This window comes from Paracoccidioides lutzii (assembly GCF_000150705.2).
Source record: "Paracoccidioides lutzii Pb01 unplaced genomic scaffold supercont2.1, whole genome shotgun sequence".
NCBI lineage: Eukaryota > Fungi > Ascomycota > Eurotiomycetes > Onygenales > Ajellomycetaceae > Paracoccidioides > Paracoccidioides lutzii.
In genome coordinates this window covers 1,341,734-1,357,013 of record NW_015440947.1, presented here as the reverse complement: position 1 = coordinate 1,357,013, position 15,280 = coordinate 1,341,734, and the positions used below count along the sequence as shown (strand labels likewise).

The 15,280-nt window shown below is 49.3% G+C and overlaps 6 protein-coding genes and 2 non-coding genes across 8 annotated transcripts; 4 read left to right on the top strand and 4 right to left on the bottom strand.

Moving 5' to 3' along the window:
* Window positions 1-54: 54 nt before the first annotated feature.
* On the bottom strand, window positions 55-768 carry PAAG_00350 (hypothetical protein; the record flags this gene model as incomplete). Its single annotated transcript, XM_015843987.1, has 1 exon — window positions 55-768. One exon carries the CDS (start codon window positions 766-768, stop codon window positions 55-57), a length of 714 nt encoding a protein of 237 aa, XP_015700322.1.
* Window positions 769-2,289: 1,521 nt separating this feature from the next.
* Window positions 2,290-2,361, bottom strand: PAAG_11092. The gene has a single exon. It is a non-coding gene; the product is annotated as a tRNA-Glu (tRNA).
* Window positions 2,362-4,279: 1,918 nt separating this feature from the next.
* On the bottom strand, window positions 4,280-4,723 carry PAAG_11091 (hypothetical protein; the record flags this gene model as incomplete). Its single annotated transcript, XM_015846798.1, has 1 exon — window positions 4,280-4,723. The coding sequence occupies one exon, from the start codon at window positions 4,721-4,723 to the stop codon at window positions 4,280-4,282; it is 444 nt and encodes a 147-aa protein (XP_015703602.1).
* Window positions 4,724-5,237: 514 nt separating this feature from the next.
* Window positions 5,238-6,225, top strand: PAAG_00348 (hypothetical protein; the record flags this gene model as incomplete). Its single annotated transcript, XM_002797763.2, has 2 exons — window positions 5,238-5,592; window positions 5,921-6,225. The coding sequence occupies 2 exons, from the start codon at window positions 5,238-5,240 to the stop codon at window positions 6,223-6,225; spliced, it is 660 nt and encodes a 219-aa protein (XP_002797809.2).
* Window positions 6,226-7,522: 1,297 nt separating this feature from the next.
* Window positions 7,523-9,095, top strand: PAAG_00347 (60S ribosomal protein L9; the record flags this gene model as incomplete). Its single annotated transcript, XM_002797762.2, has 5 exons — window positions 7,523-7,568; window positions 7,975-8,022; window positions 8,251-8,506; window positions 8,758-8,935; window positions 9,045-9,095. 5 exons carry the CDS (start codon window positions 7,523-7,525, stop codon window positions 9,093-9,095), a joined length of 579 nt encoding a protein of 192 aa, XP_002797808.1.
* A 684-nt stretch (window positions 9,096-9,779) lies between these two features.
* On the bottom strand, window positions 9,780-9,862 carry PAAG_11090. Its single transcript has one exon. It is a non-coding gene; the product is annotated as a tRNA-Pro (tRNA).
* Window positions 9,863-10,770: 908 nt separating this feature from the next.
* Window positions 10,771-12,726, top strand: PAAG_00346 (triacylglycerol lipase; the record flags this gene model as incomplete). Its single annotated transcript, XM_002797761.1, has 3 exons — window positions 10,771-11,093; window positions 11,170-11,992; window positions 12,076-12,726. 3 exons carry the CDS (start codon window positions 10,771-10,773, stop codon window positions 12,724-12,726), a joined length of 1,797 nt encoding a protein of 598 aa, XP_002797807.1.
* A 1,025-nt stretch (window positions 12,727-13,751) lies between these two features.
* Window positions 13,752-15,210, top strand: PAAG_00345 (hypothetical protein; the record flags this gene model as incomplete). The annotated part of the gene is made up of 4 exons (XM_002797760.2): window positions 13,752-13,824; window positions 13,995-14,116; window positions 14,282-14,435; window positions 14,534-15,210. The coding sequence occupies 4 exons, from the start codon at window positions 13,752-13,754 to the stop codon at window positions 15,208-15,210; spliced, it is 1,026 nt and encodes a 341-aa protein (XP_002797806.2).
* Between the last annotated feature and the right edge of the window lie 70 nt (window positions 15,211-15,280).

Here is a 15,280-nt window from a genome sequence, read left to right as displayed (position 1 = left end):
GATTATAAAAGTCATTCGACCAAACACCCCCCACCCTCCAGACTGCTCCCTCCGCTACTGCTCCGCAGCAGGCGCTGCTATGGACCCATCCTTCTCCCTCTCCTTCTCCCTCTCATCATGACCAGGTCGCGAAAAGATGGCGCCGAAAAACGACAAAATGCTGGTACTCCGAAGCACCATGCAATAGAACAGCGTCAATCCCGTAACGACAATCTCTTCTCTCACAGCGTCGCTGATGGTGTCGCTGCCGGTCGCTGCAGCGATATTCGATCCGATCAACGTAATGTTGCCCACCTTCTTCAGCGACCAGGCGTTTGCGGAGAACTTCGCCAGAGGCATCTGTTTCTCGTCGAGACAGATGAAGTCCCAGGTCTTGAAGCCGCTCGAGCTGGTCCAAGTCATGGGCACGGGTTCGGGCGCAGCACTGTTGATGCTGCCCTTGGCGAAGGCGTACGAGAGATGCGTATACTCCGTCCTGAAGCGCTTGAGAGCCTTGAGAGTGATTGTGCGACCGCGAATCTGGCAATCGGCATTGATGGAGACGGTGCGAAGGCTTCCTGTGGCAAAGGGGGGTTGGTCCTCACCAGCTCTGAAGGCGAGGTGTGGCTTCGTGGCTCTGTAGTCGACGATATAGAGTGGAGGGGATTGCGGGTTGTCCTTCTCGGTGATGAGTGATTTGTATCGTTTCCAGGAAAAGTCCACTTCGAGCGTAAGGTCCTGTGCAGGGCAACCTTGCCTCTGCTGGGCGACCTCAGGCGTGGACTCCATGACTTTTGTCCAGGCTTAATTCGGTGATTGCTGCTTCGCGATGTAATTCGCTTTTTGTGTTGGACTCATAGTCAGTGCAGAAGTTGTTAACTATCAACAAGGCCTCGTCGATGGGCATTCGCGGGATTCAAGGGAGGTTTCTATGCAACTAGAGAATTCAAAGTGGTTCGACTGTTTCAGTCGTAAATACTGAAGAGTGTATGTAGAAAGAGTTTGAAGAGTGAAAGCGCATCAGCAAGACTGTTGCAAATTGCATTTATGTGGTAGATAACGTAGCCGTCAGCCAAAAAAGCGAAACCATCTTGTGGGAGATATTTAGAGAAAAAGTAAGCCAGTGAAGGAATCGGTGGACGGTTTTAATAACAAGCTGTGCTACCAGGATGTGCTTGGAGGACTCGTATTCATTCCTCGGGTTTCTTATCCGCGTATTTCAGCTCCTTCTGCAGGACGATGGACTAACTAGTTGATAGCTGAGAGGCGGGCTTATGCAGATACGCCGTAATGCGGGGGCCTCGGGGCAGACATGAGGGCAACACATGCGGAATTAATAAAGCTGCGGACTTTTTCTTTTCTTCAGTTCTGCAGTTAAAGATACTTAACTTCAGCGGAGTAAAGCTCTCAAAACCGAAGCCATCTTCCGGAAGATCGTCGAAGAGTGTACCAGCAAGAAAATGAAACAGTGGCAAAATTCACACTCGAACTACACGTCTCTACTCCCAAGTCATTTAAGGAGCAATTGAAACTCCATCGAAAAAGATGAAACACGGGGGAAGTGATCTCTGCGCTCACCAAGCAGTAGGGGCAGAAGATGTGTTCTCTCGCCTTGTACAACGGACAACAACAACAACATCCCAAGAACCGAGGCCTGGCCAATCGCCTCACAACAATAAAAGCTCATATCATCGAAAAGTTGCGCTCATTCCTGTGCCTCGTCGGGTTATCACTCAGTGCAGTGGGTGGCGCTATAGCAAAAACACGGGGGAATAATCATGATTCCACGCTCCCTAGGCTTCAACCTCGGCCTCGGGCCTGGACAATAAATCAAAAATAGATTCTCTCGTCAGCTCAGAACTTCGGTCATCAAGTGCGCAACAAATCTCACGGAGATAAAAGAGTTCTCAGAACATCTTCTCTTTGGGTCCCCTACGACCATCGGCTTCGTGGTTATCCATCGAGTGGCTGAACACGACTCCCAACATTCTGACAATCAGCAGTCCGCTGCACTTTGTCACTCAGCATATTTCGGCCAGTATATATGTTATGTATTATATTTCCAAATCTCCCCCGAGTTTCTCGGAATTGGGGTCGTCGAGCTGAAGCAAACGCTGACTGAGTTGTGAAGCTGTATACGGCTTAGGGCTTCTCCCTGCTCTACATGAGCATGACGAGGAAGCGTCATTCCTTTCTCTAAAGAAGAGGAGGAGGAGGAGGAGGAGGATCGGAACGAGGGCAGCGACGGCAGCGCGGAATAAAATTAACAGGACGAAAGAGACTCGAGTAAAAGAGAAACCGCATGTTAGACTCCCTAGCGGGGAATCGAACCCCGGGCTGCTGTGTGAAAGACAGCGATGTTAGCCACTACACCACTAGGGACAAGTTTGCTAACAGGCTGGGACCGGCCCAGACTCTAAGTTGTAATAAGCTTTAAGACGACCTTTCACTCACTGCACTATATACATACAGTGTTATTCAGCCATATATCCAGATAGTATAGTTGTAGTGAGAAAGCAAAAAAATCATTGCAAGCTGGCTGTTTTGTATATAGATGCAAAATTAGTAGTAGTTGAACTATCCTTTCTGCAATAAGATATGTTTATACTCCTAAACTCACTCGATATTAAAAAATATTTGCAGATAATGGACTAAACTAATGCTTCTACTCTGAGATGTGATGAGAAGGACACCCACTTGATACCATCACAGCATCGAGGGTGATCCGAACTGGGTTGTACATCCCTGCCACAGAGGGAATCCTGGATTACAACAGCTACTCTCAGAGGATGTTGCAGCAGGTAGCAGGTTCAGCCTTCAACCAGCCTTCAGCTGAATACTAGCGCTTCAATTGAACAAGAGGCTCTTGGATCTGTAGGTCAGCAGCTAACAGAAAGGAGCTGAGAGAGAAAAAAACAGACTGCCTGCAGCTGTTTTGAATGCCCTGGTCAAATTTTGATGAGGCATCACATGATGTGTAAAACGTTCACCCAGATTATTTTTCAATTATAGAAGAGAATAGAGAGAGAGAGGAGACAGAGAGAAGAGATGTGGGTTTGTACGGCGCCGGGCGATCTTCAAGAGCAGACTCCGGGTCACCAAAAAGGCAACCAAATTATTGGCAGGGAGGACGGATCCATAGAGGGTGGGAACTATGGATCGACGGAGAACGGAGTAACAATCAAAGTTAAGAATAGAATTAATAATAAAAGAAAGCAAGAAAATATTCAAATCCACAACCACACGCTCAACTTCCCGGGTAGAACCGGCATCCCCTGGTGTACATCCTGCGTTGACGCTCGTGGAAAAAGAGAGGAACCAGGTTGAATAACTAACCATCATCTCTCTCTATTTGGCATCGGACTTCGTAGTTATTATATATCCCCCTCCTCCTTCTCCCTCCCCAGCCCGGAGTTGGTGTTTGAGACGGTGATCATTGAAACCCCCCCCCCCTCCCCCCTCCCCTCTGGCTAGAATATCTCGGCATAGATCGAGCTGGACTGCGCAAGAGAAATATTTGCCCTAGTTGAGAAGCAGGCCCCACGGAGACTTTTTCTTCGTTCTCCGCGGGGGAACTGGGTGATATTCGGGCCAGGAGATTAACCGTGGGGTTTCCTGGGTATGGCTGAGGTACAACCAACATATGGTAACGATATAGGGACCAGGAACACCTTTGCAGCTGCTAGCTCTCAGCCGTTAGCAACCAACGAACGAATATAAACAGCACGAAATTCCAGCAATGCCCCAGGAGTGGGTAACCTGCCACGGTGGTGGTCCTTCTTTCCGCTTCCAAGTATCCAAGGATCCATACTGGGAGTCCGAAGAGGAACCTTGAAAGCACTGGACAGCAGGGTTCCGTCTGCAATAAACTCCCGCCTAGGCCTGGCCGGCATTTAAGGTACCCGGAGTGGGAGTGGGTCTCGACGCTGAGAGGGCCCAATGTCGACAGAAAACCAGAAGAAACCACAGACAGGCCTACATGAACTAGTTTAAGCCATTTTTTAGATTTATTAATATTAATAATGACAATGATAATAATAATGATATAATAATAATAATAATAATAATAATAATAATTTAATAATAATAATAATAATAATAATAATAATAATAATAATAATAATAATAATAATAATAATAATAATAATAATAATAATAATAATAATAATAATAATAATAATAATAGTAATAATAATAATAATAATAATAATAATATGGAGTGGTCCACGAACATTCTTGCCTGCCAGACCCCCTCGGCTCCTGGTCCGGGGAGTTCACTCCTCCGACCCCTCCCTGCTCCCTATACTTCCCCAGCTTTCCCCTTGCCCCTGACCCGGTTCCTGTCCTTGGGCGTTGTGCCGATGCTCGGTGTCTGCCTGTTTACCCTCAGTCTCCCCGTGACGTCCTGGCGATTCTTTCTTCCAGGTTTGATTATCCAGAAACTAGACAAGAGAGCGGACCGCAAATCCTCATAACTAACTCGCGTTCCTGGCTGAACACTTGACAAGGCTGCACAGTTGGCCTCGCAGTTCGCTGGGCACAAGCCACCACGCCCAGTAGCGTTTCCAGCCCAAGCCAGCCCTCTCGCAGCTATTTCTTTCTCTTCCGTTGCACAACAACACGCCTGATTCCATCCTTCGATCCCTTTGATCCCTTCGATCCCTTCGATTCCTCCATCCCGTTGCCTGACACGCTCTATCACTCCGCCGCTGGCCAAACCCAACCCTCTCCTCCCGAGTCCCATGAGTACCTCCTCTATTCCTTCTCCTCTCTCCCGTGGTAGTCTGAGAGCGGTCGTCGTCGTTGTCGCGTGCCCATGTGGTCGGGACCCCTTTATCCGCCCACCATGAAGGGAGCAACATCCCAAGCCTTTTCTGCCCGACGACACGCCCCCTCCTCCGCCCTCTCCTTCCCCTCGTCGTCGGGCGGGCGCAGAATCATGCCGCCAACAACCCGTCGCGGCCTCAGGGTGCTGCTATTGGCAGTGCTTGGTGCTGTGTTCGTGATATGTTATCTAAATGTAAGTATTCTCATTTTCTTTATTTTTTATTTTATTTTATTTTGGCTTGGCTGCCAGTCTACTCCAAAGGAGAGTGACTTCGCTACTCCAATATGCGGGGGTGGGGGGAAATAAGGGAGAAGAGGCAGGAAGTGGGGCCTGGAGGACGGCGGGTGATCTGACCCGCGCAAGATTGATCGGCGCAAATCCCTCGAATGAAAAGGGGAAAAAAGACAACTAACAAATTCATTACCCATACATGTTACAGGCCAACACTCATCACATCCAAAATGGGAAATTCTACCAGCAAACCGTCGAGGCCTTGGAGGCCAAACGAGCCGGGCGAGCTAACAGCGAGATGGACGATGAGGGTCTCTTCCAGAAGTTAAAGGTGCCGAAGCTGGCGCCAGAGGATAGGCAGGCTATTGCGGTGGAGCGGCAGAAATATGAGAGTCCGCTTAAGATGACGCCTGGCGATGGAGATGGGGGAGATGGCACAGGGTTGGAAGAGAAGTCTATCGCGGGACGTAAGAAGATGCCTGTGTCGTCGACGCCGCAGAAGGAGGATGTAGTGGTTGAGGAGGAGCTGAATGCTATTTTGAAGAGGTCGCCTAGTATGTTATTTTTTCTTCTGTTCATTCATTCATTCATTTGTCCATTGTGCATTGTCTTTATGCCCCACAAAAGGGATTGTTGTTCTTGACATGTTTTTTTGTACAACCCAAGCATATCATCATTCCACCATCCCCTCCCGTTCCCTCCCCTTCCACCCCCGTCCACTTTCCCCCCAATACCGCCATGCCCCGCTCCGCTCCGCTCCTCCCGCATCCACTCCCACCACCAATGCATATTTGATAATAAATTTCATAACCAACCCCTTCCCATCTTAATCCTCTATCTTGCACACCACCACTTTTACCACCAGCTAACCACAAAATGTAGTAATAATATTCTCTAAAAGCTTCTGCCCCTACAGCTTCAAAGCCAAATCCATCATCCTAAACATGTACAAAATCGTCCCGGCCCCTTTCGTCGTCGAGCTCGACATGCACCCGCTGGGCAGCCAACTGCAGCAAATCCTCGCGGGAAACACGGGCCGGAGCACCGTGCCTAACGTCCTCGTTAACGGGATGACGATTGGTGGCAGCGATGAGATTGAGGGCTTGCATGCGCGGAATGAATTGGCGGGCAAGATACAGACGTTGGGGGGGAAGAGGGTTATGGAGATTTCGTTGGTGCGGGTATGAAACATTTACACCGTATGGAGGGGGAGGGGGAGGGGGAAAATAGAGGAGGGCGGTGTCGAACTCGTCAACGCACGCCTCTTTTATAACTGTTTAATTTTTTTTGTTTGTATGGGTATATATATCATTTGAAAGCGAGCTCACTATTTTTCCTGGTTAGGTGGATTGGCCTCTCCCCCCTCCCCCCCTCTTATCTCATTTTCCCTCTTAATTTCCTTATGTTTAATTCCCCTTTCCTTTCTCTTTCGCCTTCTATATTCCTGTGGGAAGAGGAAGGGGAGGTCAAGCACAAATGACACCCCTGTTGCAAATTCGCATTTAATTTCGAGGATGCTAATGAGGTTTGTATATGTCTGCGCAAAACGGAGTTCTGGGGTGGTTTTTTTTCTTTTTCTTTTTTTCTTTTCTTTTTCCTTCTCCTTTCCATCCCTCTTCGTGTTTCATACAATGGGGCAACGGGACTTGATATGGCATGACCATGGCATGACTTTGATTTGGTGGAAGGCTTTAATTTTATTTCTTTATTGCGAGTTCCCTGTTCACATTTCCCTTTTCCCTTTTCCTTTTCCCCATCCTATGATACGCGTGTGTGTATATATTTTGTTGCTTGAATATATACACGATTGGCGTTGTCATGACAGGAGAAGGCTGAGAAGAGCAAGTTGGGCAATGAGTTATCTCAGGCAGGCATGTACTGGTTTTTCAAGGAATGTACTCACTTTTGGAAAAGTCATATTAATTCAGGCCTTGAGCTTAGAAACGCGTACTTCGTGTTGACATCGTCATTGATCGAATCCCTTTTCCGGGGTCTCTTGTTACTAGTCGTATGTAGATCTGCACTGGGAGATAGCAGCTTAAATGGAGTGTATGCCACAGTAGCAGCTGATAGACAGCGCATGCTCCATAGACGTCCCTAGCATCAATGTCAAAAATCCACTTCCTCGCTTCCTATAACCATTGATACGGACAGCTGCCATCCATACGGCAGTTGACACCGAATGTTGCTTGCGCAGTCGCTGCCCAACTAAACCCCACGCTAAACCAAATCCGGCACCTAAGCGACGCCCGCACAAACCCCCCACAACCGCCCAACCGCCCAACCTGGCCCCGAATTTCGCTCAGCGGGTTTTGCTCCTACGAGTCTGTGTGCGCTGTGTGTCTCTGTGTGAAGAAGAGAGAGCGAGAGTCGACCAACTCTTAACGACGACCCCAACGACGCTCCCTCCCGACTCCCTTACCCTCCTTCCCCCCCCCCTTTTTAAACCGCCCGTCGGACTAATTCCATAGAGACGTCGTAAAGATGCATTACATCCACTCCTTGGAGACGCTGCCGATTCCGGATAATGGTGAGACCATTCCTCCCCCCCCGTTTCCCGTGTTGACTGTTCCTTTTCTTTTTTCTTCTGTTTTTTCTCCCTTGTTTTCGTGTCTGGGATGGGTGGTTTGATGGGAGAAGAATGGAGGGTGGGATTTTGTTGTCTCTCTACGGATGAATGAGGGAGGGTTGGGGAGAGGAGTTACTGCTGTGGATTGGAAAAGCAGTGCATTGGGACTGAGAACGGCTGGTTTTTTCCAGTGCATGTATGATGAGGTTGCGGGCAGGAGAGATGACGATGTCGTTGGGTTTAATGCTGGAGTTTCGACTCGAATTGATCCGATATATCGTATACAAGGCGATTTTTTGGAGTGAGAGCGAGACAGATAAGAGAACGGTGAATATTTTGCTAACTGGGCCTTTTTCACGACTTCTAGTGACCATACACATCAGATCGCGGGTCGTCACTGTCGAAGGACCCCGAGGTATGCCATGTCTTCCATTTCCCCCAATTTCCATCCATGCATGTCCTCTTCTGCATCGAAAAAAGACAGCCATTGAAGGATTGGAATCAATCTCAAAATGGACCTTAAAACCCAATTCACCTACCCCCCCGAGCAAAACACCCTACCACACCACAACCAAATCTCTATGGAAAAAACAAGGGTAAGAGAGCGCATATCTAACCGCGTCCCCCTTCTCCACTCAACCAGGCAAACTCGTCAAGGACCTCTCCCATCTCGCAGTCTCCTTCAGCCTGCCCAAGAAAAACGTCCTCGCCATCGAGATCCACCATGGCTCCCGCAAGGGCATCGCCTCCCTCCGAACCGTCCGCACCCTCATCAACAACCTGATCATTGGCGTCACCCGCGGTTTCAAGTATAAGATGCGCTACGTCTATGCCCATTTCCCCATCAACGTGAACATCGAGACCAATAAGGATACCGGTGTTTCTGAGGTTGAGATTCGGTATGGATAAATGAATTTTTCTTCCTAAAAATTTTATTGACTTTTTGTGTTCTTTTTGTTTGTGGGGAGTGGGGTGTTGCTTTGGGGAAGTTGGGAATGATGGAGCTCCTGGGCTTCTTCTTAGATGCTTCTGCCAGCAAGCGGCCGAGAAGACTCAAAAAAAAAAAAAAAAAAAAAAAAAAAAAACACAAACCGGCATATAGATTTTCCACCAACAGCATGCTAACCAAACACCACTCTCTGCTCCACAGAAACTTCCTTGGCGAGAAGCGAGTCCGCCGCGTCGTCTGCCAGCCAGATGTCGAAATCATGGTCTCGCCCAACGTCAAGGATGAGATCCAGCTCACTGGAAACTCGCTGGAAGGCGTTTCACAGAGTGCTGCCGATATCCAACAAATTTGCCGGGTTAGAAATAAGGATATCCGAAAAGTAGATATACCCCTTTCTTCCTAGCCCATTTTGCTCACCCATGTCCCGACCTTTTCGTAATTTTTTTTTCTTCTTGTTTTACTAACTGTGCTACTTTCAAACTCCATAGTTCTTGGATGGCATATACGTTTCGGAGCGGGGTAATATCATTGAGGATTGAAGGGGGTCGTTCTGCTGCACATCGGTTGTTTTGTCAGGTGATGGGGGGCGAGGTCCTTTTTCTTGTTTTTTTATTTAAAGGGAATACAATAAAAAGGAAATGGTGGAAAAGGGGGTTGGATGGAAGCGATTTTTTTTCTATTTCAAATGACAAAGGGGAAAAAGAGACAAAAAAATAAGAAGAATCATTATTAGCATTCATCAGACCAACGACCAGCCTCCCCTTTTCTATCTTCTCTCTCTCTTTTTCTTCTTGTTTTCTTTCTCTTATTCTTTAATATATGAAATGGGAAAATATGTCAGTCATCCTTATTGCTAGTTTTTCTTTTCTTGCGTGGGAGCTTAATTGACACGCTTGCATCTTTTTCTGTTTTTACTTCTCTTCTTCAGCTTGCTCCAGTTCTTTAACTCATTGGACCCCTCCTGATACCTGCAGGAGGGGATGTGCTCACCAAGCCTGAATGTCAGGGAAGCTGGAATCGGGGAATTGAAACCCTCCCGCAGCTCCCTTTCTAGAGAAGAAAGAAGGAGGACTCTGTTTCACAGTGGCCATTTTCGCATTCCATAACTATGCTCCTCTCATTCCCCCCCCCCCCCCCCCCCTCCTCTATGGATAGTTGGAATAGCACGAACCAACCCTATTCTGGCCAGAGCAAAAAGCCGCAAAAAGAGCCAAAAGTATGGGTGATGAGAGTGGGATTCGGACCCACGCCCCTTTCGAGACCAGAACCCTAAACTAGCGCCCCGGACCGCTCGGCCAATCTCACCCGTGGAGTGGCATAATCTCTGATCTCAATGTGGATTCCTATTGCAATACAGCATGGTTCCTTTATACTCTCTATCATTGGAGGATTTGACGTTGTTGAGTTTGTGTTCAGCTAGGCGAGCCGAAATCTAAACGATACGATAAGGTAGTCACGTGGCTAGGGCAGTGGGATGAACCAAGATAACCAGTTATAGTTAGTGTAACTAACAAATGCAGGTTGACTAAGCGTCAATCTTGGGTTATATTTGCCAACTGCCAAGCCCCAAGGTCCAACCGGCAGCAAGCTGTCAGCATGTGATACAACGGGATCTTGACGACCTCGACAACTTTTCACCCAACCCCCCAATGGACCTTGAGTTTGCATAACCAACCGCGGAGGTATACATTCCGACGACCATATCCCCAATTCTCAGAAGTTGGGCTGTGGTGTTTGAAGCTGCTGCTGCGTAAAGCCCACTACATGACACACGATGGGACATGTGTTCACCAGCTAATGCATACAATGATGGCTTCACGGTGACGCCCCATATATCAACAGTCCGATCTACGAGAACGGGGTCTAGAAACCAAAAACATAGGCTTCCTGGATGTTATAAACTTCCATGGTGTCCCTTTTTTTGTCTCCCTTGAAACTGCATATACCATCCCTCCACAACCACACAGTCCGCTCCACCGCATGCGACTGTTCGCGAAGGAGCAGCCGGCAGCCTCCCACATACATAATACCCCACAACAGCCCACAGCCCCTTCCCGAGCGCCCTCGACAGGATGCGCATCAGACCCAAAGATGCCGAAACCAAGCCGCAAACAATCTCCATAATCCTAACCAGTGTCCTCCTCGGCACCCGGGTTCTCCTCCTGGCGCCCTTGGCCGCAGTCTTGAATATAGTTATCGAAAGCTGCCGCAACCATGTATGCTCCTCACCTACCAAGATCCAGCCCAGGTCCCTGTGCGATAAGGCACAAAAACCCCGCCCTTGCTGTTATCCTTATTATCCTTGTCACCGCACGCCGTGCGACTTTCTTTCTTTTGACGCAGCTGTTGCTTATCCTTCTTGCCACGCTGGGATATATCACTGACACGGGCTGGTATCTGATCCAGAGATTATTTGCGTGGTGGCTTGCGAAGTCGCCCAGGGCTGTGGCGCGGAGGCGCATAGCGGCGGCGGAGAGTTTTGAGGAGTGGGAGGCCGGGGCGGTTCTGTTGGATGAGGCGGTGGGGAGTGATGCCTGGTTTGTCCTACTCCCTTTTCTAAACAATTAATATATATCTATGTATGTATTGCATGTACCAACTATGCTCTCCCAGGCGCGAGAGTCACCCCAGCATCCACTATGACCACCGCGTGATTAAACAGAGGCTGCGAAGCCTCATACAAGCCAAAAACAACAACGACATCTGGGCCATCGTCCATCTCATCCGGTCCGGCCTGGTGAGGAATCTCGTCAACATCACCTCTCCACAACTCTACGACCACGCGCACTCCGGTACCAAACTGCTAATTGAAGAGTACATCGCCGAACTGGGGCGTGCGATAGAGTACATCACGGCACTTGAGACGGTGCCTCGCGACCCGAAAGCCTTCGACTCCCAGGATAAGCTCCAATTGCTCCATGACACGCGACAGGCATTCGGGAGATCGACGCTACTTCTGCAAGGAGGCGCGGTCTTCGGGACCTGCCATCTTGGCATTGTCAAGGCGTTGTTATTGAGAGGACTGTTGCCGCGGATTATCACTGGGACTGCGACGGGGGCGCTGGTTGCGGCTCTAGTGGGGGTTCATACGGATGAGGAGCTTTTGCCGATTTTGAATGGGGAAGGGATGGATGAGGCTATATCTGATCGACTGTTGGAGCGGAAACGTAGCAAGCGGCAGAGCATTTTGGGGCTTCTCACGCGTGGTGATGGACATGGGTGGTTGCCGACTTTGATCCGCCGGACTGAGGAATATATTCGAGATAGCTATTGTCCGGATCTTAGACTTCTGGAGGAATATGTCAAGGCTACTGTTGGTGAGATGACTTTCGAAGAAGCTTTTGCGAAGACAAAGCGTTCTCTAAATATTACTATACCGATTCCTGGGAAGGCGGGGACGCCGAATTTGCTTAATTATCTGACCGCGCCTCATGTGGTACGATGCTAATTTTCTCTCTCTCTTCCTCTTTATCTATCTTGGTGTTTGCCCACCCAGGAGCTGATGTTACTGTTACATAGTTGATATGGTCCGCCGCCGCCGCCTCGAACGTATCCTCCGCAACTTCTTCACGGGTGACGTTATACTGCAAAGACGAGACAGGAGCCATAGTTCCCTGGCCCGACGGCGACGGCCTCCTCTTCCGATCCTGGCGCGAACTCGGCTGCAGCGATCGCGAATGCCCCCTCTCGCGCCTCTCAGAACTCTTCAACGTAAACCATTTCATCGTCGCCCAAGCCCGCCCTTACCGCATGCCCCTCTACCTACCCGAAGAGCAACAGCGGCCTGGCAGAGTGCGCCCGGCCAGATGGACATTCATCGAACGCACGGGTCGCATAGTCAATCTAGAGATCCGCCATCGTCTGCGGCAGCTGGATGGTGTAGGCCTGTTGCCGACGCCGCTTCGTCGGCTGTTGATCTACGAGGATGTGCCTGGGCCGCATCTAACTATTTTGCCGGAGTTGGGGGTTGGGGATTTGGGGAGGGTGTTTGAGAGGGTGGATGCGAAGGGGGGATTGGGACTGGGGAAGTGGATTTTGAAGGGGGAGAGGGGGGTGTGGCCTGCTGTTGCGGCTGTTAGGGTCCGGTGTACGGTTGAGCTGGCGCTAGAGAAGGGGTATCAGGTTGTGAGACCTGTGTCGAAACCTGGGTTTGGGGTTGGGGATGAGTAGAGGGGGAAATTGGCTGTAGTTTTTAGGTTCGGTTTTATTTTTATGCTTTGTGTACACAGAAAGTGGGCCTTTTTTTTTTTTGGCTTTTTTTGGTTTTTTCTTTTTGGCTTTTTCGGCCCTTGTTTTGGCTGTTCTGGAGCGCGATTCATCGTCGAGTGTGCCTTTCAGCATACATCCCCCAATGCTGGTATAACCGCCTCTACGGGCGTTAGCGGTCAATTGCAGACGGAGGGTGGCATATTATAGAAAGGCGGCCCCCCTTCCATCACCTCTCCCCCCCCCCCCCCCCCCCCGGGCTCATTTTTGGGCTTTTGGTAGTCTCCTCTGTTGTTATTATGTCATGGGGAATTAATTTTATGCACGCTGACATAAACGGGATAACCACCGTCGCTAAGCCTATCCTGGAATTATTCCCTCCCACAGCCTGGAGCAAGCAACAACTTTAACCCGACCCAGCGCGAGTGCCGGTACCTAGACATTAGTCCCAGCCTGCGAGCACAGCCAAAACCAAGTGCGCGCAGGTACCTGTACATGTGGCCCCGATGCCTTGAGTTAAATCACCTGGGGCCGCTGCGAAGGACTTTCCCGACGCTCCAAACCAAACACCCCCTCTCCCCCCGTCTCCAACTTGCCCTTGGTCTCTTCCCTCCCGCGTCTTTTTCCCCCGCCCCACTGCAGCTGCTCGACCCTTGCCACTCTCTCCCCATGTCCGTCTCTCCCGATCGTTTGCTCCTCCGCCACGCTCTGTTGTTACTCCCGTGAAGCCACTGCTCGTCCTCTTCGCTGGCCACCAAAACAGGCGATCGAAGCTCTCCTCCGCAACCTGTCTGTCCCACCCAGTCACCCCTTTTCCAACCCTCCCCCACCGAATCTATCCAAAGTTCACAGACAGTTTCGAGCAACGGCGGAAGGAACCTGGGCTTTTGAATCTGCATACACCCTCGTCTTAATCTCTCCCTTCAAAGAGTCTGCGTGTTGTGTTTTGGTGGGGCGGTGAACCCATTCATTCCTCTTCACCCCCAGCCATGGCGGTTCAAGCAGCTATGATCGCGGACACCATCACCGCGATGAAAAGGGCTCTTGAGCGCCAGCGTCTAGGTTTGTCCTTCCCTCTTTCTGTTTGCTGTTTCTACCCTATGATGGTATTATGAAGTTTTTATCTACTGTGGTCTTCCTTGACTTGATTTAATATTCCTCATCCTGCGACCGTTTTTTGCTGACAACGTTTATGCTTTTTTTTTTTTTTTTTGGGCTATCCGCTTCAACAGCCACCGGTGTCGATGACCCCATCACACAACCCACAAATCGCGGTAACAAGCTCAAACTGAATGCGCAATATGTCCATGAAGGTGCTCTTGGTTGCATGAACGGTGTGGAGTTCTATAGAAAGGTAAATTATGGGTGTTTTTGCATGGCTTCTGCTATTTCTGCTTTGTGTGTGTGCGAGAAAAAAAAAAAAAAAAAAAAAAAAAAAAAAAAAAAAGTAAAAAAGAGAAAAAAAGGAAGAGGTCGGGAATAAAACCTTCTAACAACTGAGTTTCTTTTTGAAAATTAGAAAATCAATCATGCTGGTTATACAAGAGATATCCTGGAACGCAATCCGCCCAAGTACGACTCCGAAGGCGATGAGTTGGATTTGGAAGATGCCGATGAACATGCTGATCCCGAAATGGGGGATGAAAATCCGTTTGCTGATATACACCTTGAACGTGAGCGGTCGTGTTAAAAACACCTGAACCCCTCCCGCTAAAATTGCCTGTCACAATGCTAATGGTGGAAATTTTTTTGGCGTTATTGTCTTTTGCAGAAACCCTCGCTCCTCTGAAACATCCTTCCGAACTTGCGACCCACCCTTCAATGTCCTTTCCGTATACCTCAAGAATGCTCCATAAGATGGCGGAAGATGCCAATGCGAAGCTTCGACAAGAGCAGATAATGCTCCACAAGGCCAAACGGCTGCACAGGGAACTCTTGGGCGACGCCCCATGGATGCCCTGTGGCTTTCTGGAGACCATGGAGGATAGGAATATATTTGACGTGAATTACGGATTGAATTCATCGTCAAAGCATGGTAATGCGCGGGTTAAATCGGGCCACTCCTCGCGTAGCGGATCAGCTACACGTCAGAAGGATATCACAAATTGCCTATCGAATAACAAGACAGTGAATTCTGCTGTGAATGGCGTGTCTCCGGAGCAGACAGCTGTCGAACAAGATGTCGAGATGTTGAATGCTCCAGAGAAACCTTCGGAAAGCAAACGGACACCAGAACCGGAGAAGACCATTGGGAATGAATCCCTCAGGCCAAATGGACAGGCCGTATCACCCCCGGAATCTACGAACGGCGACAACCTATCCAAACGCGGGACGGATAAAGATCGATCGCCCAAACCACCCACCAAAGAAGAACCTTCAAGTACCAACGAGGAACCCACCAATGGCGTCACAGGAGCCAACGCCCCTGCCACCAACGCGATGACGTAAACATGGACGAGACACAGATATCACAGAGACGAAACGAAACGAACGAAACGAAACGAACCGCAGTCTCACC